The 24,265-nt window shown below is 44.0% G+C and overlaps 1 protein-coding gene across 2 annotated transcripts in view; it reads right to left on the bottom strand.

The window, feature by feature from the left end:
• ATP6V1H (ATPase H+ transporting V1 subunit H) overlaps positions 1-24,265 on the bottom strand; it is a 107,407-nt gene that overhangs the window by 82,779 nt on the left and 363 nt on the right. The window contains exons 2-7 of one of the 2 annotated variants that reach the window (XM_077765023.1): positions 22,830-22,977; positions 15,097-15,199; positions 11,776-11,865; positions 7,243-7,356; positions 5,567-5,671; positions 2,521-2,574 (exon numbers count right to left, since the gene is read on the bottom strand). In XM_077765023.1, the coding sequence (XP_077621149.1) occupies positions 2,521-2,574; positions 5,567-5,671; positions 7,243-7,356; positions 11,776-11,865; positions 15,097-15,199; positions 22,830-22,942 (579 nt within the window). In that variant the 5' untranslated portion in view covers positions 22,943-22,977. The remainder of the gene's footprint in view (positions 1-2,520; positions 2,575-5,566; positions 5,672-7,242; positions 7,357-11,775; positions 11,866-15,096; positions 15,200-22,829; positions 22,978-24,265) is intronic. The other variant, XM_077765024.1, reaches the window with a different exon arrangement.

Raw genomic sequence — 24,265 nt, 5'->3', positions numbered from 1 at the left:
ACAGCCAGAGATCAGGACACAAACGGGAAGTCACCTTGCTCCCTCACACACGGTGCAAGTGCAGGCACACAGAGGGAAAAGAAAACGAGCAAGCAAACACGAAATTCCCAGATTCTTTCTAGATCATGCAGTTCGGGACAGATCACAGCATATGTCTTTTTATCAGGGCATCAGCACAAATCAACTTCCACAGGCTGGACGGCTTCCTCAGAAGGACAGAAGACTAAGCACTCACTTCCAAGAACCAGTAAAGAAGTGAACAGTTTAAGGTAAGTACGTAAGATCTGATGTTGTTTATTATTCCCATATTCAGGCAAAAACAACATAATGCATTCTAAGGAATGCCATTTATGTAATGCCATTTAAATAAAACTGTTTGTAATAATCCACTTATAACTCAGCGTGATGCTTCCGTGGCCATTTAAAGAGAGAAGACTGAGATCATTCCTAGTTCATGGTTTCGTGTACACTTCTGTTTTATACTGACATCAAGTGGCAGGATCATGTAATGCAATTTCCCAAACTTTTTCTAGGCTCTGGGAAAACCTAAAAGGATTGTAAGATCCACTACCGATATTTTTACAAGTCTGAGCAGGCCCTGCAATGTGGAGAATGCCCCCAGACCCAATTCCCCTTCCACTGCCTCAAAAGGAATTCTCTCAGCAAGCAATTCCCTCCTCTGGGATTTCTGCCACTAATTAGCTGGGTGACTTTGGGCAACATGCTTCTGCCATGCTGTGCAGCCTCACCATCCATACCTGCAAGGTGTGGCTCACAGCAAGGACACGGGAGATGTAAAATGAACAAAGCAGTACTGAACACACAGCTCAACAAACACTAGTTACCAATTCAGATTCCCCTACTGAGATGCCAGCAGCGGAGGAAAGCTTAACACCTTAGGCTCCACTTACTAGTCTGCCTTCCAAGTTGATAGCCATCTGAAAAAGCAGGAACTTTCAGAAAGAGACAGCAAGTATGTTCAAGTGTGAAGGGTACAAAAGGGGAAAAAGGTCAAAATCAAGGGCCATCTTTTCCTCACTCACAACCACCCCGATGCTAACTGTGTGGGAGGCGTGTGTAGGAGCCTACTGCGTACACCGCTTCGACCAATGTGCTGCCAACTCAGGTAATTAGTTGTTCCCCCCGATACACTGGACAGAAAGGAACAAAACGAGAATGTCATGTCACTAGAGCTTGTCACTCACTACACAAGCTTTAACAACTCACAAACATGTTAACAACCACATAAGTTTGTAAGATCTATGATTCTGAAAACACCTCTTCTAAAAAAAAATACCAGTAAGTCTAACACATGAATTAAATAACTTTTCAAAAGTTCAAACTAGTAAAAATTCAGGTCACAAGCCTCTCGACGTAAACATGCGCTTACGGCTGAATATCTAGACTTGTAATCTGGCACCTCCTTACCCCGCTCTGACCACGAGACTGCTCCTTGTGTTCTGATCATTCCAGAAGGCTCATAGCTATTTTCTGGCCTAACATGCTAGCTGTCAGATCCTTCAAGCCACGCCCCAAGAGAAGCCCTGCTCTTGGCTTTGAAACGGCTTCCACGGCCATCTCCAGGCTCAGAGCACACAAACACACAGGTTGCGTGCAGGTTACAACAGCGCAGCTCATTAGCGGGAACCTTGCACGGCTGCTACAGAGCCCCATGGAGGGGCTGCAGGCAGGCTGCACACCCTGTCCTCCACCCGTGTTTCCCATTTCCCAGATTATTTCCAACAGATGAAGACAGACGCACCTCACCTACATCTCTAAGTTTCTTCTTCCCTTTCTCTCAACTCGCTCTAATCATGCCCACCCTTTCTCATCCACACTCACTACCTGTTCTTGAGCTATTCTGAGCGCCACCAAGATAAACTCTTCCCGAATGGGGAAGATAATTCCAATCCAGAAGGAAGCTTGGCGAGACAGGATTCATTTTAACCTTGAACCTTTTGGCTCTACAAAAATGTGGGGAGGGNGGGGGTTCCAGCCACCACGTAAGCCTACATAAAGCCTTGAGAAACACAGCGCAAGTAACAAGTTTTAACGTCGTCAGTCTTAATGCCGTAACTGGACTGTTTTCAACTGCTTGACACACTGTTCTCGTATCTTGTTAGACAGACATTGGATACGTTAACAGACAACTGAAGCTTGAAGAGAGTAACTTTACAATAATTCACTCCGGTTGAGCATCTGAATTCAGACTCTTGCTTTCATTCCCGGGTCTGGAATAAAGTAACCCAAAAAGAAGAGAAAGAGAGAAGAACAAGCCTCCAGTCTCCCAAGAGACCACAAATATTTATAACGGTGTGTGTGTGTGTGTGTGTGTGTGTGTGTGTGTGTACACACACACACATATGGTTTTTACAACACTATAAACCTGACTGGAGGCGATATCGAATCCACAGACTGACATTTGCGGAACTAGAAGACATCTTTACATTTTTAAATAACTCAGAGTAACTTATGTCCCCGGTGTTAGGAGGCCAGTGAATGAAGAAGGAAAATACTTACATCGCTTGAAGGCACTGTTCCTGTTTCACCAGCGACACCGCTACCACGCAGTTTCTATTATGAAATAAATAACTTATTACTTAGTTTTGTTTTTCATTTCTACCCTCATGTATCAGCTTATAAAAGGGGGCTAAGCAAATTTATCATTTTTTTTCTTAATCCTACTTAATGGAATATCGTCAACTAATAAAAAGCATGGGGATGCCATGAAATAGTCTAAATACTACACCCTCCCAAATAACTTAATAAATTAAAAATGGAACAACAATAAACTGAATAATACTGAACACTAAGCTCCAACTAAATTTTCTAAGTGAAGCTGGTGCGAATTTCTAAGTCTCAGGACTTAATTACTGAACTACTTTTCAGGTAAGATGACTGTCTTGAGCTGAACTGCCTACACTCTATTCTGTGGCAATGCTTTCAGAACAGGGGCCTAATAATGGGCAGGTACTGCACAGAACGTAAAATCAGAGTATCCACAGCAATGCCAGCAAGTTTATAATGACAATCAGAATTTCACATGTTATATAAGGTCTAAACGACTTACAGAAATGACTAAAGAAAAGGAAGAAAGTCAAAGGCTAAAGGTGCAAGAGAAAAGGAGTAATGGATTTCTGAAAGGATATTTTTATTTAGTTTTATTCGCACTGATTTTATTTATTATCTACTAAGCGCCAGGCATGAGGCCCCCAACCCGTAGACAATGCTTAAACTACCAAAAAAGGAAAAGTTCCTAAATGTCACTAGAAAGTCAACCAAATACCCAAACTCGCAACTATTTTGGACTTTTGAAAATATATTTCTATTAAAATTATGACACTGTGGTCCTTTTTATGAGCAAGAAAACACTAACGATAGAGAAAAAGAGACCGTCCAGATACAGCACCATCACATGACATTCAAGCAAAGTAGCAAACAGAATCCCAAATAACCCTGTTTCGTTCTTTAAGCAAGTCAGTAATTTGATCCTGGTAGAAGGCTGTGGAAGAAGTGTCTGCCACAGGCAAGAGAGACCACGCAGTTCAGACCCCAGCAGAAGCAGTGGCCAGGCTCGGAGAAGCAAAGCCAGATGGAGCCTGGGTTCTCTGAGGAGGTACCTCACAGCAGGACTTGCAAAGCAGAAATGCCATCCCGTAACCAAAGAAAGCCAAAGACTGGGCGATAAAAAAGATTGCACCAGAAAGATCAAGAAAAGCATTTATCTAATACCAAGAAGCTTAGTTCTAATGAAAACTGTTCTAGACACGGAAATATTTTGCTTCCACTAGCACATGATAAGGATGTTTCTTCAGTTCCTGGACACAGTTATACCTGTAATTGTTCCAGAAGCAACAAATCAGCTGTGAGGCACAATATAAATGTTACTTCTGTGAGGAAAAATCTCAGCTGAAGCAGCCCAAAATGTTAGTGGCAAACTGCTGTACACATGCTTTCCTACCAATTTTCATTTTCTGAATCCAGTTACAACAAAGCCTCACTGCCATTACTTACCATAAGGCTAACGCTAAAACGAATGAAGTATGTTCTAAGAACTAATTCCAAAAAAGAAAAAAAAAGGGGAGGAGGGGAAGCTTAAGCATTCTGATCCCAAATGATACACACCTAGAAGATTTAAAACCTCATCTTCGCACACCTATTTTTCATGTTCTAAGTATGTGTTTGAAATACCTCACAAATTGGGTAAAATCTGCAAATTTGTAGCTCTTAGAAAAACACTTTTAAAAATTAATCCAAAACGACTTAAAATTTATGCTATTAATATAAAAAAGACTTAATCGTGTTTAAGACGCTCCAAAATATCCCCACCCAAATACAAAACGCAATGAGACTTCCCCAAAAAGGCAAGCAATGATAAGACAAAAAATAAACCCAAGTAAAACGTCACGGTGTCTCTCTCTTCTGCCTCAAATTAGAATCTGTTAAAATATCACCTGAAATCTAAATTACAACTTTCCAAAACTTTTTTTCAGACAGACCCTTGTTTGTAACACTGCCGACACACTACCGGCATTACTTTCCTGGCCCCGTCCCTCACGGAAGGCGTCCCCACACCAGAATCGCCTTCTCTTCCCCCCTTTCTGCCCCACAGGACGCCTCTCCCTTCACTTCACTCCTCTTCTGAGGACCTTCCCAGTCTCGCTTGTCCCACTGACATTAGTCACCGGGAGCCTAAAGGAAAGAACCACTGACCCACAAGTGTCCTCTCGTTTGCCTGTTCTAGGGAACCAGGAAGACAAAACCAGAAAACCTGCATTTTCCCTGACATTCAAACAGCGAGCTACTTTCCTCCGTGGAGAAGCAGAGCTAGAGGGATCCGAGAGCGACCAAGATAAGCAGGCTTCACATCTAACCTTAGGCCCACGGTGACACGGTAAATGTGGAAAGGTGCCGCAGTAATGGCCACCTCGCATCTTCCCCGGGGGCGCCCAGAAGCCTGGTATGGACTCTTGGGCGAGACCAGGCGACTGGCTGGGCCGAGACCCAGCGCCACTCTGCTTATCGGTGTGACTGGCTGACAGCCTGGCCTGCAGTGGTGCCCAGGACAACAGACACGATCCCAGCTACCAACTATTGAAGAGCTCTGCCCAGATCCAAGATGTCCCGCACAAATCGTGGAGGTCCGGGGTCCCAGGGCAGAAGCGGGCGCTGCACTGAAGGCTCTGGGCCCTGGAGCCCGCCTGCACTTGGACTCCTGCGACCCTGTCCCTTGTCCCTCCTCACGAGCCTTACATGAGCAGCTCTCTGCAGCTGTGCCAGTCCTTTCGGGTTCCCCCACCTGTGTGATCGTGGTGCCCCCCAGAAGGAAGGTCCCCCTCACCCACTGAAAAGCATGGATGGAAAGTCCCAAGTGGCAGCAATGACAGCAAGGTTTGAGCTGAAGCTGGTCAAAGAAAGAAAAAGGAAGGCAGACTACCACACCTGGGAGTAGTTGAAAATGACATTGTCTTAGTATAACTTTATTTACCGCTTACATAATGACCATAACAAGCTTTACACAGGTGTCACGTTCCTTTCAAAGATACTAAAAAAAAGCTTCTTTTACCTGTGAACTCAGCTGAGTTTTTATCCAATTGAAATAGTAATTTAAGTCACTGCCTTCCATCAGTTCTTTCCCCCAAGCCGCCAACTTTGCGATAATTCTCGCTGCCTGAAAAATAAGAAATGTTTCTGAATGCTATGTCGATTCTAAAAATCACATCACATACCTTAAAAAGCAGGACTCTTATAACCATTTCGCTACAAGATTTTTTTTTTAATACTCACCTCCTCCAAAATAAGTTTGTATTATAAAAATATATTTTGTGAGGGGCGCCTGGGTGGCTCAGTTGGTTAAGCGTCCGACTTCGGCTCAGGTCATGATCTCACAGTTCATGGGTTCGAGCCCCACGTCGGGCTCTGTGCTGACAGCCACCTCAGAGCCTGGAGCCTGCTTCGGATTCTGTGTTTCCCTCTCTCTCTGACCCTCCCCTGCTCATGCTGTCTCTATCTCTCTCTCAAAAATAAATTAAACAAAATTTATATAAAAATAAATAAATAAAACATTAAAAATATATATATATTTAATATATATATATATTTTGTGGGGCACCTGGATGGCTCAGTCAGTTGAGCATACAGCTCTTGGTTTCACCCAGGGTCCTGGGATCGAGCCCCTCGTCAGGCTCCATGCTGAGCATGAAGTGTGCTTAAGATTCTCCCCCGCTCCCCCCCCCGCCTCTCTTCACCCCTTATACTCTCTGTAAACTAAAAAAAAACACAAAATGTTTTAACATATATATATTGCAATATAGTCAAATATATTTTTAAATAGCTCCCTTAAGGTGAAATAGAATTAGTTGTGTTTTAAGAATTTCATGATGTTCCTTGTATTGAGTTTCAGAAAGAAAATTAAAAAAAAAAGAAAGAAAAAGAAAATCGAGATTCATTATAGACCCGCAAAAATCAAAAGAATCTTTTTCTTTATTATTATTTTTTGAGACACTGAATAAATACTTGCAATGAATTTGTAGATGTTGATATTCAAAACTCTGCAAACTTTCAGCAAATCACTTGCCAGAGTTCCGAGCAATGTCTACAACAGACTGTCAGCTGCTATCTTCCTCATTCCAAGTCCTTTGTGAGTCCTCACACTTAAAAATCTGTATCTTGGGTATTAAAGATACCCTCAGGGCTCCTGGGTGGCTCAATCAGTTAAGTGTCTGCCTTCAGCTCAGGTCATGATCTCATTGTTTGTGAGTTCAAGCCCTGTATCAGAATCTATGCAGACAGCTCAGAGCCTGGAGCCTGCTTCCGATTCTGTGTCTCCCTCTCTCTGCCCCGCCACCATTCATGCTCTGTCTCTCTGTCTCAAAAATAAATTAAAAAAATAAACATTAAAAAAAAACTAAACAAAATTTAACTTCTATAGTAAAATACAGTTAATCCTATCACAATCAAAAACTCTTTGCACATGCAATTACCAAAGGCTTTCAAGCTAAGCAGCTCAACAAATACTCTACAAAACTGTAACTGTATCAGAGCCACCCCATCGCCTCTGTCTTCCCGACATCCCCAGATTCTAAACCTCTATATGGAAACTTATGTTTTGTTTATGTTGCTTTGAAAACTCAACATCGCGGCCATTACCGCTCTCCTCAGGGAACTGGGAGGTTACGAAGTCATAAATAGCCCAAGTGTGTTTCTTCCCCAAATCAGAAATTTGATCAATTTAAAAGTTACCATATGAACAGTAAAGAGATCCTGGCGGTTCAGCATTGGCAGAAAGTAGGACCAGGCAGTGTTCTTGCTGCGTTTAGCATAGTCAAAGAAAATGCTGACCCGCTGGTGATTTTCCTGAAAACAGAGAAGAAAGGATATCACTAATCAGAATGCACCCTTCATTCTGTGTCCCGTCAGTCAGTGTGTCTTCCCTGCCAGTTGCTATGAGGGGCCAGGGCTGGTGATGGGGCAGGCATAGACACTCTAACATCACCTTTAATTATCATCAGCACCCTGGAGTCAAGTGAGCCAAGCCAGCAGACCGCAGCCATGCCGGGAGAAGTGATCTAAGTGACGCTTCTTCTGAGCCTGCACCTTGGACCTGTGGTTCTCAATGTTGTCTCCACACTAATAAAATCAGGTTAGAGTATGATGACAGAAAAATCAGGGCACATAAAGAGAGCAAAAACAGCCTGGAACACTAGCAGACAGACACTGGATTTGAGGAACAATTAATTCTTAGCAAACTCTACCTCTCACCTAAGTCTTCTGTACATTTCACTGGCTGAAATACCCTTTCTGAGTCTGTGGTGCACAAACACCACAAACAATTTTTAGACCACTTAATTCTTTTTATATACATTGGTTTTCATTTTGGTCTGTACGAATAGTTAACTATTTGAGGAACAGACGAATATCTCCTTAAGTAACGAATCATTAGAGTTTAGAATACCAACTTCAAGATATGATGATGATTTTATCAAAGGACTCAAAATTTGGGTAAGTCATTAATTACTCCTTTAGTGGATTATTTCTCAAGTTAAAACTGTAATTATCACTTACACACAAATAAACAAAGTACCCTACATACCAAAAGAAGAGAAACTGTTTTTTATATTTTAAGTAAGTTTAAAACCCATCTTCCTTGACTAGTCCTTTGGGGTTTCAATTCCTGCTTTAAAAGGTATCTACCATTCATCACTGTTTCAGATAGTCAAGTTACAAACTTTTAAGAGAATATGGATAAAGCTCTTCTCAAAATCATTTAAAAATTCCTGTTGATATCTGAGCACAAAAAAATCTTCATCTTCAAAATTATGTACCCAAAACTAAACATATGAGAAAAAACAAGCAATTCTGTCCAAAAGTATTCTATCCAGAAGTATTAAAAATGAAGTGACTCGTTAAAAATTGGATAACATTTATAATTACAGTATTTATTAAGCAGCCCAAGAATGATAAAGGTATGTGCAAATTTCTCAATGTTACTAAAATGCTACCAACAAATTTATAAAATATCTTTAATCAACCAGCCGAGGATAATGTCAGCTACCTAAGCCTGAGTCCGTCCACATATAACTTCATAAAAACAGGTCAACAAGAAGAAATAAAACTATTCAAATGAAGATGTTCAACTTTAGATCCACCGTGATGCAAAAATGTGCAAGTCTGACACTGCCTCCTGTTGGTCAGGCTGTAGAGACACAGGTGTTCTCGTATGTAGGGGGGACTTCAGAAGGGAATTACGTGGCAATATCTTAACACAACTACATGTGTAGTTCTTTCACCCAGCAATCCTATTTCTGGGCATTTACCATGATGTACATTCCTGACCACATGAAAATACATTTGCATAAGGTTATTTGTGGCTTCATTATTCCTAATTAAAAAATATTGTACAAAATGCTGGAACCACTTTAGCAAGGCTGCTTGGCGAGCTCTGTGACACCCCCCACGAACAATGAGCAGAAGAAAGAGACCAGAAAGCTGGCCAAGAAAAACAAAGGCCCGGTGAACAAATCTGAAGGCAGAGCCAAAAAGAAGTGGTCCAAAGGCAAGTTCGGGACATGCTCCAGAACCTTGTCTTGTCTGACATGTGACAGACCCTAAAGAAGCCCTAAGCTAAAAAGGTTACAACCCTGGTTGCTGCCTGAGACCGAAATCTGTGGTTCCCTGGCCAGGGAAGTCCGTCAAAGGCTCTTCATAAAGGACTTATTCACTGGTTTCAAAACAGAGCCCAAGTAATTTACACCAGAAACACCAAAGTCAGAGATGTCCCAGCTGCCTGACTCATGAGCAGGCCCAACACAATGTTTATTTTGAAAACTAAAACTTTAGGGGTGCCTGGGTGGCTCAGTCAGTTGAGCATCTGATTCTTGATTTCGGTTCAGGTCATGATCCCAGGGTTGTGGGATCAAGCTCTGCATCAGGCTTCACACTGAGAGTGGAGCCTGCTTGGGATTCTCTCTCTCCCTTTGTCTGTCTCCCACACTCTGCCTGTCTCCCCCACTCACTCGCTCTTTCTTAAAAAAATAAAAATGAATAAAATAATAAAAACTTAATTAAACCAAAATAAATATGTGTATGAGCCAACCTCAATGTCCATCACATCAGAGATGAAGTAAACCATAGTGCATCCACTCAAAGAGTACTATGATGCAGGGCACCTGGCTGGCTGTCAGAGGAGCGTGTGACTCTTGATCTTGAGGTTGAAAGTTTGAGCCACACTGGGTGTGGAGTTTACTTAAAAATAAAATCTTAAAAGAAAAAACAGCACTCTGTTGCTATCAAAAAAGAATATGAGAAATATCTACGAGCTGACATGGAATGATTTCTGGCATATTCTGTTAGGTAAGATAAGCAAAATACAAGAGATTATATTTACTACATGTTTTCTATAACAAAGAGAAGCAACTATGGGACGCCTGTGGCTCAGTCAGTTAGGTGTCCAACTTTGGCTCAGGTCATAATCTTAATGGTTCATGGGTTTGAGCCCCACATCAGGCTCTGTGCTGACAGCTCAGAGCCTAGAGCCTGCTTTGGATTCTTTGTCTTCTTCTCTCTCTCTCTCTCTCTCTGCCCCTCCCCTATGCTCATGCTCTCTCTCTCAAAAATAAACATTGAAAAAAAAAAGAAAGCGAAGGAAATAAAAATATATTACATGTATCTGACTATTTCTGCAGGCGGAAAAAACCCCAGGAAGGATAAACCAGAAATCTATGATGCTGGTTACCTAACGAGAGGTAGGCGGGAATGCAGGGATGAGGGGTAAGGGTTCGGTGACATTTCTCTGATTATATCTTTTCCGTACAGTTTTGACTTCCAGAAACATGTTGGTGTTTTACATCATCAGAAATAATAAAAATCAACAAGAATGAGAAAAAAATAAGTACAATACCAAAAACCACAAGTGAATCTAACTGTATTTCAAGAAAAATAATGTAAGTACTTGAATACAACACTCTGAGTACACACTCTCGGCTGAAAGAAAAAGGATGCCAACACCGAACTCTAGGGAAAGGGCTCATTTTGCACAGCCGTATGGGTCAGCAATTCGGACACTCCTTTCCTTGTGCCATCGGGTGGAACAGACAAGTAAATACACGAAGGATAAGAGGAGCTCACAGGAGAGAGTTACGAGCATGGAAAGGGGAGGCTAGAATGAACTCTGGTGTTGACCCGAAATGAACCTGAAGAGAGTGTGAACTCCTGGTTTCCAGTTTACAGATGTCCGTACACAAAATGAGGTTATCTGTGTGCACACGCGTGTGTGCTGTGTACACGTATATACATATAAATAAAATCAAAGTGCACGCCAACTCAAGCCACTCATTCTAGGTGCAACCCTATACAGTAACCAGGATAACCAAGGCAGACCCCGACGTTCCCCATTTTCCTGAACTTTACAGAAGGAAAAAGCGCTGAGAGAAACCGAGATCATTCTCAGCCCAGGCTGGATGCTGACCCTCACCCGCGTTATAAAGTCAGTGCATTCCTATGGAGACATGAGGGCGCCTGGGTAGATAGCACCATTCTTCTTAACCGTCATTCCTCCAGTAACAGTTAGTGCAGTGGCTGGCACATAGTCGGGCGTCAGTAAGTGTTTTTCTTTGTACACTGACAGAACAGAGGTCCGCACAAGCTGCCAGGCTGGCGCCACTCTTCCATCCTGAAGAAGGGGTCAGGCGCTGGATTCAGCGGCCCAGGCTGCCTGTCTCAAAAAGAACTGCTCTGTACACTGACAATTCCAATCCAGATTCGACTCCAGTGTAAGACACAAAAGTATGAATAATGGAGGCCCCTCCGTGTTCAGGGACCATAAAAACCCTAAACAGAAACTTTATGCAACTGGAAAAGTCTCAGATGATAGGCAAAATGTTCTGCAAAGAGACAAGATCTTTGAGGGGAAACACCTTGCCTACATTCAGGCCAAACCCCCAGTGCTTGGCACCGGCCGCGAACATGGCAGGGCCACTGAGATCTATTCAGTGACTGAAAGAGAAGAAGCCACACTGCCGGGAAGTACGCTGAGCATCTAGAAAGCCTCCAATGATTTACCCACCATCGCTGGTGTTTAACAAAGGACTCAGGTATTATGAAAAAAATACAAAGTAATTACTGGACATCCTGAAAAACACCAACAATAGCCTGTGTGGGGGCATTCCCATCTTTAACACTATTAGCAAGTCCAACTTAGAAGAAATCCATTGTTGTTACTGTGCAGAATACAAGACAATGAAGTCACCAAATGGATGAAATGAAGACCATACATACCTGCAACATATCATCCACCATAGTGAGTATATACTGAACCGTCTGCTCTTTGGAGATGTGAGTCATCAAATTTATAAATGTTTTGGCACACTGGAAAAGAAAAATGAAAGTAACATCAACTACTTTTATCAACTACAAACACCACATTTTCATGGCATTTCAGGAAAATACTTCTCTTGCACAAATGATAATACTACAAAATTATTAACTATTTAGTAATACTAATTATTAACTATTAACTACAAAATTTCAACTATAGGAAATGTATACATTTTACAAATACTGTGATAAAGTAGGGGAGGAACATACTATGACTTGCATCAGATTCCTGATCATTTTTAGTGAAAAATTGCAAAATGTTTAGTACGTTTAAATAGACCTAGCAACTCTAACTCTTGACGGCCCGTGATCACATAAAGATTAAGTTATGACGACAACCGAAACTTATTTATTTTTGTTCTGTTTTTGCATTTACTGAGAAGCAAAACACTACAGCAACAAGAGTACTAGGGATTAAAATCAGAAGGCTATGACCTGTCTCCATCCTACATCTCACCATTATGTGACAATCTCTGGAATTCAACAAAAACTGGAGCCAAAAGTATGTTTCCTCACAGATTCCCCAGGATTGTTGTGAGAATCAGGTTGAGATGTGTACGAGCTCCTTGAGACCATCAGTACCCTCCCCCCCAATATCAGAAAATCTGATGGGCAGCAGAATTGCATCATATTCTAGTGAGAATACAAATTGGAAAAAATTTTCTGAAAAAAAATGCTAAGCAACTTTAAAAACAATATTTACTTTGAAACTTAATTTTCCTTCTAGGAATCTATTCTAAAAAATTTTTCAGAAATGCAGAAAAAGTCTGAAATAGAATTTAAAACCACAATTGTGGGAGCCTGGGTGGCTCAGTCAGTTAAGCATCTGACTTTGGCTCAGGTCATGATCTCACAGTTCCTGAGTTCTAGTCCCACATCAGGTAAGCTCGAGCCTCACTTCAGAGAGTCCTGCTTCCTTCTCTCTCTCTGCCCCTCACTCACTGGTGCCCTCTCTCTCAAAAAAATAAAAGTAAATTAAAATTAAAGCCACAATTATAAGAATAATAGCTGAGGTTGAAAAAAATAGAAGACACCAGAGAATCCCTTTTTACAGAGAGAAAAGAACTAAAATCTAGCCAGGCTGAAATTTAAAATGCTATAACAGAGATGCAATCTCAAATGAATGCCATGATGGGGAGGATGGATGAGGCAGAGCAGCGAATGAATGACACAGAAGACAAAATTATAAAAAATAGTGAAGCTGAAAAGAGGAGGGATACAGAAGCCAAAGATCACGATACAACACTTAGAGAACTCAGTGACTTATTAAAGAGGAATAACATGTGTATCATAGGAATCTTAGAAGATGAAGAGAGAGACAAAGGGGCAGAATGTTTGTGTGAGCAAAACTTCCCTAATCTGGGGAAGGACACAGACATCAAAATCCAAGCAGCACAGAGAACTCCCGATTAAATTCAACAAGTCGACCACGGCCAAGATATAACATATCCATATAACACATAGACAAGGAAAAACTCCTGAAAGCAACAAGGGAAAAAGTCCTTAACCTACAAAGGAAGACGGATCAGGTTTGCAGCAAATCTGTCCACGGAAGCTTGGCAGGACAGAAGGGAGTATCAGGATATATTCAATGTGATGAATGGGAAAAAGGTGCAGCCAAGAATCGTTTAACCAGCAAGGCTGTCATTCAGAATAGAAGGAGAAATAGAGAGTTTCCCGGACAAAGAAAAACTAAAGAAGTCTGTATCCACTAAACCAGCTCTGCAAGAAATTTTAAGGGGGACTCTTTGAGTGGAGAAAACAAAACAAAACAAAACAAAAAAGACCAAAAGCAACAAAGACTAGAAATGAACAGACAACATCACCAAACACCAACTCTACAGGCAATGCAATGGCTCTAAATTCAAAGTTTCCAATAATCACTTTGAATTTTAATGAACTCCTCCAATCAAACCACATAGGGTATCAGAAGAGATTAAAAAAAACCCAAGACCCATCGATAGGCTGCCTATAAGACACTCATTTTCGACCTAAAGACTCCTGTAGATTGACAGTGAAGGGACAGAGAACCATCTAGCATGCTAAGGGCCATCAAAAGAAACCAGATTAGCCATATTTGTATCAGACAAACAAGACTTTAAACAAAGACTGTTAACAAGAGATGATGAAGAAAGACGTTATATCATAATTAAGGGATCTATCAAGAAGATCGAACAATTGTAAATATTTACGCCCTCCAACTTGAGGGCACCCAAATATACAAATCAGTTAATCACAAACTTATAGAAACTCATTATTAATAACACAATACTAGTAGGACTCTTTAACACCCTTATAGGACTTGGTGTAACACCCTCACATAATTTACAGCAATGGGCAGATCATCTAAGCAGAAAAATCGACAGGGAAACAATGGCTTTGAATGACACACTGGACCAGACGGACTTAACAGACATACTCAAAACATTCCATCCTAAAGCAACAGAATACACACTCTTCCCAAGTGCATATGGAACATTCTTTTAATTTTTAAAAATATTTATTTAATTTTGAGAGAGAGACAGAGCATGAGCGAGGGAGAAGCAGAAAAAGAGGGAGACACAGAATGTGAAGCAGCCTCCAGGCTCTTAGCTGTCAACACAGAGCATGATGCGGGGGTCAAACTCCGGAACCATGAGACCATGACCCAAGCCAAAGTCCGACGCTTAACCAACTAAGCCACCCAGGTGCCCCTGGAACATTCTTGAGAATAGATCACACACTATGTTGCAAATCAGCCCTCAACAGTACAAAAAGACTGAGCTCCTATCATGCATATTTTTGGATCACAACACTATGTAACCTGAAATCAACCACAAGAAAAAATTTGGAAAGCCCTCAAATACAAAGAGGTTAAAGAACATCCTACTAAAGAATGAATGGGTTAACCAGGAAATTAAAGAAGAAATTAAAAAATACATGGAAGCCAATGAAAATGAAAACACCACACTCCAAACCCTTTCGAATGCTGCAAAGGCAGTTGTCAAAGGAAAGTGTATTGCAATTCAGGCCTATCTCAAGAAGCAGAATCCATCCCAACTACATAACCTAGCCTTATACCTAAAGGAGCTAGAAAACTGGAAATTTCAATGTCTTCCACTTAAAAAGGATTTTTAGATAAATTATGACGCACACCTACAAGGAAATATCACAGTCATTAACATGGTTTCTAGAATCTTTAATGGCACAGGAAGGTTTTCATGGTATGTGTGTAGCCATCACCTGACTGCCTTCGGTTTGGAGCATCTCTTGCTTCTCTTCAGGACTCCTTTTCATCTCAAACCGCTGAATGAACTCACAGTCTTCAGCAGAAATCATCTGCCCCCTGAAAGTAAGAATAAGTTGGGTTTTTTCAGCAAGAGTTGGATCGACACAGTGAGGACGGGACACAGGACCTCCCCATCCCTCTCCTCTCTCCTTGGCAGTTAAGCACCGGGGTCGGCGCACAGGCCCTGGCGTCAGCCGGGCTTGGTGCGAGCGTAGCTCCAGCAGCTATTGCCATTACGGGCTGACGTGAGGCTGAAATGAAATAATGCATGTGAGGGGGCGAAAGCAATGCCTGCCCGCAGGAAGCACTGGGTAAATGACCCCTCCTAGCACCGACCCAAGTCTCACCGCACTCCCTCCCAGCCCAACAGTTCACCTGGCTTTCTACTCCATCAAGTCCAAAGCCGCTGTACAGAAACTTCCAGAATCACTGCCTCCAGGACAGTCTCATATTCCCTCCAGACCCAGAACCCGGGGTCCCTGCTCCCTGAGAAAACCACCTGCGCGTTCCAACACGCTGTCCCACCAGCAGTCACCCCACCCCATCCTGCGCTCCTCCTGCTTCCTTCAGGGCTTCCCTCAATGGCCCCTGCACCGTAAGGCTCCTCTCCGAGCTCAGCCCTCGGAATCTTCCTTTTCTCTCCCAAGTTCGTTCCTTCAGTGACATTCCAATCCAGAGGGTCCGGTCTTCTCTCTGCCAAGCCATCCCCGACGATGTCCCACCCCTTAGCTGTTTCACACGTGCAGTGTCACCACCACGGAGCCTTCCCCTCCGAGCGGCCCGGCCTCGCAGCGAACCTGCTCCCTTCGTCAGCGAGGCCCCGACCAGCCCCTCCTCGGGAGAAGGCCTGTCAGCCAGGCGGCCGTGCTCGTCTGCAACACTGGGCACTTGCGGACGCACGCCGACCTCTTCGGCCCATCAGTGTGGTGGGGAGAGTGTGGGATTTGTGTCCTCTGAGGAGGAGCTCCAACTCCAGCTGTGGCCCCCGGGGAGGCCATGGTCCCCTGACCAGTGTTTGCCGCACCAGTAAAAGGGCAATCGCAATCGTGCCCGCCGCCTGCACCGAGTGGTTACGAAGAAATACAAGAAAAGCACCTCATGTGTATAAGCATGAAATAAACGCACATTTAGAATAAAAAATGTCATGGAAACCAACTTGACAATAAACTATGAGAGAAAAAAATAAAACAAAAACAAAATAATTAAATTAAAATTAAATTAAATTAAATTAAAATAAAACAAAATAAAGTAAGAAATGTCTTGTAATATGCTTTGACCTTCATGGGGCGCCTGGGTGGCTCAGTCGGTTAGGCTTCCAACTTCAGCTCAGGTCATGATCTCACAGTTCATGGGTTCAATCCCTGCATTGGGCTCTGTGCTGACAGCTCGGAGCCCGGAGCCTGCGTCTGATTCTGTGTCTCCTTCTCTCTCTGCCCCTCCCCTTCTCATGCTGTCTCTCTCAAAGATAAGTAAACATTAAAATTTTTCTCAAAATGCTTTGACTTTCAAATAGCATACATAATACATATAAAAATATATAAATACATGTATTTTTTAACTCCGTGGTTGAAACCCTGCCCTCTCCCGCCCCCACCCCAGAGCATGCTGGGAGACAAGGGTCCCACAGAAGCCCAGCCAGGAGAACACTGAATCTGAGGCAGGTCTCCCCATTCGCATAGTTACAGACATGGAGCCCTTTTTCGGATGTCTCGGGCCAGGTTCCCGGTGACAGGCCTTGACGTGGAGACTGGTGTGCAGGAGATTAACGGTGGTGGTGCTCCCGGGAAAGACCAGGGATGGATGGGGGCACCGGACATGAAAGGCAGAGAGCCCAGCCCAGATTTGGGCAAAGTCCTGAGGACAACGGGCCTCTGAGCACCGAGGAGCGCCTGGGAAGGTCAGGTCCTCAGAGCTGTGCCCTCCCATGGACAAGGGAGCGGAACGTCCAGCCTTCCTGACACCCCTACCCATGCCCGGACTCTACTCCAAAGATCCTGACTTCTGAGTACTCCAAATCTCAGCGTCTTACTTCACCCCTTTTGGGTTTTATATTACTCAACACTATTTTATATACTTTAACTTGCTGCTGGATTTTGTAATCTGCTGTCATTCTTGGATCAGTTCTGTAGGTTTAAGTGCTGTAACTTTTGTTTTCACATGTGCTCTGTGTGTGTGTATGTGAACTATTCTCACACACGGCATTTTTCCAGCAATCCCTTCCTTACCAGCCCAGAGAGGAATTTGCAGTCCTTATCTTTCTAGATCACTGGGGCAAGTGGCAATGTGGCCACTTCTCGGCCCTCTCTTCCTGTGCTTCTGGATTCTTCTCACCCTCCTCAGGCTGCTTCTCATTAGTGCTCTTCACAGATTCCTGGTCTCCCACCCCGTGCCTCGAGCACTGTGGGGGGGCTCTCTTCCTATGCACTCCCTGAACCCTCCCCGAGCGATCCCCGCTAGCCTCTGCGCTGCTCGGCTCCGGCCCAGGCCAACCTCCTACAGTCCCCACTCACACACGGGGCCTCTCCTCCCACCGAGCAGACACACGGCACTCCAGACCCCGCAGGGGCAGGGCCGAGATTGCTAACATATAGCCCTACGCACATTCCATCCCAGAGAATGAAAGCCAAAAAAAAAAAGACACTTTGCCCGGCCTCCTCTGTGGCTAAGTACTCATATACCAGGCCGGGGAAAAGGCCCTCCATACCCTGGGAGGCCCAGTCCTGGCCCCAAAATACAGTCTGTCTTTTTCATAAGCCTGAACTTTCTAGCTAACCCAGTTTCACTCCCAGAGTTTGCTACGCTGATGTGTGAAAGCGCATTGCAACCTTTGAAGATAGGATAATCGTGTGGCAGAGTTGTGGTTTTTCTACCACGACAGGAACGGTGCAATGAAGGTTACTTTTGGTAACCTCCTCGTTTCACAGCTTTCTTCCCCATTTAAATAATCATGGTTTTATTCAGTAAGCCAGCTCTTCTAGAGTCTGAATTTCCTCTAGTTTTTTGTAAGTAACCTTTCTCTTTTCTTGCTGAAATCCTTTTGTCTCTGAATCTTCTTCTGACGTTCCCATAACCCAGCAAGTGAGGAACCTGGTCTCTTTTGTAATGACCTACAACCACTCAGGCACCAGCGTCACAATCCTCCCTCCCAACCTCTCTGCCTCTGGCATAGCTCCGCCTTAAGGTAACAACCCACCAGATGCCTCCCTGCTTCCCAACCGCCCTCCTCCCCATCCCTCTTACCTAATGCCAGCCTCCTCAAGCACACAGCAGCCACTGTGAATGTGAATGGCAGTGCTACCTAGCACCAACGTAGAGGCCTTCAAGAATAATCGTTGTAGGGGCTCCTGGGTGGCTCCGTCGGTTGAGCACCCAACTCTTGACTTCATCTCAGGTCAAGATCCGAGGGTTGTGGGATTAAGCTGTGCACTGGGCTCCTCAGTGAGTGTGGAACCTGCTTAAGATTCTCTCTCTGTCTCTCTCTGTCTCTCCCTCTGTCTCTCTCCCTATGCCCCTCTCCTGCTCACACTCTCTCTCCCAAAAAAAAGAAAGAAAAGAAAACTCATTTTAACAACTAATTAAAACCTGTTTCAGTGTATACATATTATTAACCCATCTGAACAGCTATCTACTCCTCCTTAAGAGAAGGAGAGAAGAACGTAGGTCATGGTGCTGCTGTGAAAGTAAGACGACACGGTGCGGTGCGTGGCTGAACCTAGAATGTTGCTCCCTCCCCACACACGTGTCTCCCTCGCTGCTGCCCTGCCTGACAACCACCCTACTCATTCATGATCTAATCAGCCAAGATCAACAGGCACCCTGCTGTGTGTCTGGCACCTTTAAGAACAGGTGACACGGCAGTGAATTACACATCCCTCTTTGAGCCTGCATTGCAGTGGGGAAAACAAAAAACACAAACACAGAGAGAAGTAATTTTTAACACACACACACACACACCCTAATGCCAAGACACTAAATGCTATGAAAAAAACTGAAGCTGGGTAAAAAGTTAGAATTCTAGTGACAACAGAGAAAAGGATAGATTTTCGGTAGATTGCAGTGAAGTCCTCTCTGAGGCCACCAGTGCAGACGCCCACAGGAAGTGAGTTAATGAGCCAAGTGATCCAGGGAGGACCTTCCAGACGGAAGGGTAAGTCCAAGGGCAGTCGGGCAGCAGGAGCTTGAAAGAGCAAGAACAGCAGAGCCGCAGGAGGGCTGGGAGCGGGTGGTGTGGCCTGAGCTGTATTTTCAAAATGACTGTCACAGCTCTGTAGGTAAGTGCTCAAGTCTGCTTCTGGCTATTTATCTGAGGAAAACGAACATTAATTCAGAAAGATACGAGCACTCCAGTGTTTACTGCAGCATTATTTACAGTAAGCAAGATACGGAGGCAGCCGGAGTGTCCATCCAGAGGCACATGGGTAAGGAAAATGTGGTACATACACAGCGGAGTATCGTATAAAAAGGGATGAGATCCTGCCATGTGGGACAACATGGAAGGACCCCGGGGATAACACACTAAGGGAAATAAGAGAGACCAAATGCTGCACCAACCAACCGAAGTGTGGGATCTAAAAACCAACCAACCAACAAACAAACAAACAAAACAGACCAATTCACAGATACAGACAGATCATGAAGGCTGGTGGTGATTACGGGAGGGAGGGGATGAGCAAACGAGGTGAAGGGGATGAAGACGTACAAACTCCCGGCATGAAATAAATAAGACCCGATGGTGGGAAGTACAGCACGGGGAAAATATCCGGTCATATTTTGGTGACAGAGGGTAACTAGACCCACTGAGGTGATCATTTCATAAGGTATAAAAATATCGAACTGCTACGTTGTACACCTGAAACTAACGTAATATTGTATGTCAATTAAGTCAGTTTTTTAAATAAAAAAGAAAACAACGGAGTTGCTCCTCTGGGGGACAGCAGAAGCAGGGACAGCAGGCAAGGGGCCACAAGGGGACAGCGTGTGGGAGCCGGTGACACGGCTCACGCAGGCTGGTGGCGCTGGAGCTGGAGCAGAGTGGTCGGACCCACCATGTGTTCCGGGAGCACAACTACAAGAATCCGTCTGGATGTGGACGGGAAGGGAAGTGTCAGGACGGCTGTGGGGCTGGGCCCACAACGCCTGCCAACAAGGTGTGTGAAGCGGGAGCCAAACGACCCAGAGCTCCCCGGGGCCGCAGGTTCTTCTACTTCTCAGCCCCACCCTCTCACCCCCCCACCCCCCGAGCCTCCTGCACCACCGCAGCCCCAAGTCCTGCAGCCCCAAGTCCTCCGAGTGTCTTCATGGGCTCTGTGAAGTCAGTCCCAATGCTCCCAGACAATTATTCGCTCCCCGCTTTTGTTATCTGAGAAAACCTCATTTCCATGCTTCCCGCCATTTATCACCTAATTTTTTATTTGAAGGTCTGTTTCCTCGTTAGGCTGTAAAATTCAAGAGGAAGCATGCAATTTTATGATTCTCGTCTCCTCCGGATACGGTTTTACCAGATTCCAGCCACGCCCGTTCATTTACATGCTGTCTTGTTCCGTTAGTAAGAAAAAGTTTAGTCAAATATCCGTACGTTTTCAGAACACTGTGTTTTCATAATAACATGCTAATTCGTGAGGGATAGAGCACATTGGCCTTTGGACGCTGGGGGACTCTTCACGGGTTTTATTTGATCAGGGTAAGTCGTGATAGAAGGTTCCTGAGAATTCATGTGTCACCATCAGCCCCCAGCGATTTGTGAGCTCCTCCAGGGGAAGTACATGTCACACTAGAGCTGGGTCAACGGCAGGCACACAGTTAACACCTGGTGAACATCTGTGCACCGACATACAGGGTAGAAGGAAAGAAGGGCATGAGATGGACAACAGAATAAAGGAGAGGAGGAGGAATGAGCGAGGCTACAACTTAGTACAGAGGCCTTTGAAAAGGAGGAACAGAAGAGAAAGCAATTAAATATTCCCTTGGAACTAAAAACGTTCCAGATGCCAACACTAGGGAACTTCCACCAGTCGGCCAGTGCTTTGTGATGAATGATAAGATCATTCTATTTAGGTTATCAACAGAGGCAAGCTTCATAAACATGAAACTCCTTGCCCTCTAGTCTAACCACACTCGGGACTAAAATTAGGAAACAGAGCTCAAAATCCTAATTTCACAGGGGATTTAAATTAAATTTAAATTATACAGATACAGATGAACAGAGAAAATATCAGGAAGTCCCTCCTCCTCCTGCCCCACGATAATCTAGGCCCTTAACGTAGGAATCCAGAATCATCCTAGATTCTTTTTAGCCCTCGAATATTAAATCAGTCACGAAGACTTTCTCAAATCTATCCAATTCCATCCCTTTCAACAACCTAGATATAGCCACAGCTCTGGCCTGGCTCTAGGTTTCCACAAATCTGCCCTCTACACTGTCAGAAGGATCCAACCAAAAGGCAGTCTGACGTTCAACCCCCACTTACAAACATCGGTGGTTCCCAATCCCTGCAACAGGGATCTTAAAACTGTGCTCCTTCGGGAGCCTTCACAATTGGCTCCTGGCTGCCTCTCCGGCCTCAGCCCACCCCACTGCCTGCCCCCAGAACATGTATTATTCCCCACCCGGCGTGCTGCTTTTAACTCCCTCCCTACCTTTGAACATTCCCTCCAGGAAAGCTTCCTGAAGTTAGGATGAGCTGTCCTTTTTCTGTGCACTCGGCATTCCCTGTGCACCTTTCTATCATCTCCGTTAACATACTGAATTTAGATGATCTGTTTATATAACTGACTTCCCCTCCAGACTGGAAGTTTACCTTTTTGAAGGCTCAAAGCCTCGAAATAGGATGACAGTAAATGTTTGATGAGTGACTACAATAACAGAAATAAGCGCATCATCTTTGTACACGGCATGTCCCTCTTACAGCAAAATCCTAAATATAAAACTAAAGATGCCTCTATTTGTTTTTCAAAACGTATCTGAAAATCTTAACTGAATTTCTTTAATACATCACTGTTATAAATATACCGAAATAAACAGATATGAAGTCAATACGATAAAATACAGTCAAGAAGAAATGGCCCCTTATATTAAACACAGAACACCAGCATGCTAAATCTTAATACATGTAAGAAAGAAGGGGAAACAACTAAAATTTATGGAGCGTATTCAACATACTAATGCATATATCCAACTGGGCGAATACTTTAAATATACTATTTCAGCAACAGCTCTGGGAGATACATGTTCCCCATTTCATTTACTTCAATGAAACTCAGAAAAGTTAAAAGATTCGCCTGAGATTACCCAACTGGTAGACAGAAGAACCAGAGGTCAAACCCAGGTCTTGGAATTCAAACACCTACACCTTTCACTGGTTGTATGAGCCACGCTGCAACACCATCTGTGCTCACACTGATCACCAAGGCACCAGGAGCCAGTCTGGCAGGCTTTGCCCACCACCCATCCCCTTCCCCCTCCAAATCCCACAAACACACTGCCCACATTTCCCACTCACTCAAAAAATACAACTTCCCAAACACAGGAGATCAAAACTGCTCGGGCAGGTAAGACTTCTAAGGAGGAAGTGTCATCTTCCATATCGAGTAGTATTTTTCCAGCATTTCTCTCATAGAAGCATGACCATGAAAAAGTCTGCGGCCAAAGCACATGATGATCCCTGATTCACAGCAAATCGGTACTTACTGAAGATACGACTGCCAGTTCACTTTGTTGGCACGAACTTCTGCAGCCTTGGCGGCAATGATGTTCGTCGGAACTGCAGCGTCGACGGCACCTCGGATATCCATTTTGGTCATCTAAACGTTTCAATCTTGGTTGTTTCTCAACAGAGCTGCCATTGTGATGCAAGGTAAAACAAGAATGCCGGGTGTTACCATCTTTTAACAACTACTACTATCATTATTATTGTTATCAATACCATCATTATCACCTTATCCTCCCCATTCAATGCAAACATTAAATCTATTAAATATCCTGAATATGAAAGTCATTCTACTTCAAAACCTGCCCAATTATGCTCTGCTCCATAAAAGTGTTCTCTAAAGATTTTCACTTTTCCAGGAAAAGTTCTAATTACTGGCACTAATGTTGCAGTATGATTTTTCAAAGTAACTCTTTAAGATACTGACATCAGAAGTCTGGCTTAAATAAAACAGGCATACAGTTTAAATGTATACGACTGGTATCAACTTTCTTCTGACACAGAAAAAAATAAGAACCCTACAGTAGAGATAAGACCAATTATTTTATTTACATTTACTAAGCATCATTTTGCAGCATCATTATTTTTTAAAACAAAACAAAACTACAAGCGGTTTCTAAACTTACTCATTCAAATTAAAAACCCCATGGTGGGAATGTAATTTCTTCAAAGGCGGAGCTTGCTTTCTTCAACCAAGTTGACAGTATTTTCAAAATCAATTTTGGGAGGAAGTTTTGGAACAAATACCCAACAGGAGTCTGACCGGAGGACAACAAGCTACAATAGTGGGCTCTCGTGTTAATTCTCACTTCTAAATTTACGGGTAAATGCTTACGCCTGATACTATCTCAATACAAAATACAGGTTCTGGTTCACAAAACAGAAGGCCACGGCCACAAAGAAGCTAAAACCATACCCCAAATTCTACTCTGCGATCCCAATGACCTCACTCAGTTTGCAACTTAATCTCTACATCTGAGGGGCTGCTGCCCAAACAACTAAAGCAATACAGAGCGGGAGCGCAGAGGGAAAACCGGCTCCGTCCGGAACCCTGAACGCCGAGCCGACTCGGGCCCAGCGGCCTCCCCCGGGGTAGGTGAAAGTGCCCCCGGATGGTCATCTGGGTCCCTGAACAACTCGAACCTTCAGCAGGCCAGGGCCGGGGCGCGATCCTGGGGAAAGTATACTTTATACCTGTCCTCCTCCGCTCCCCGCCCCCACTCCTGCCCCTTTGGGGGAAGGAGCTCCAGTTCCGTAAACGTAGCCGAGGCCTGGAAGGAGAGAAATCTGGAAACGCGGGGCCGCAAGAGGGCTGGACGGGCCTGCGCGGCAAGAAACCAGCAGGCACCGGGGAAGCCGGGAAACGGCGGGCTCGCCTCCCTCCTGCCGGGGCGAGGGACGACACGGCGCGACTACG

The sequence above is a fragment of the Crocuta crocuta genome, unplaced genomic scaffold, assembly GCF_008692635.1.
Source record: "Crocuta crocuta isolate KB4526 unplaced genomic scaffold, BGI_CrCroc_1.0 scaffold94, whole genome shotgun sequence".
Lineage (NCBI taxonomy): Eukaryota > Metazoa > Chordata > Mammalia > Carnivora > Hyaenidae > Crocuta > Crocuta crocuta.
Note: the sequence above shows the minus strand (reverse complement) of the source record. Positions and strands in the feature narration are given on the sequence as shown.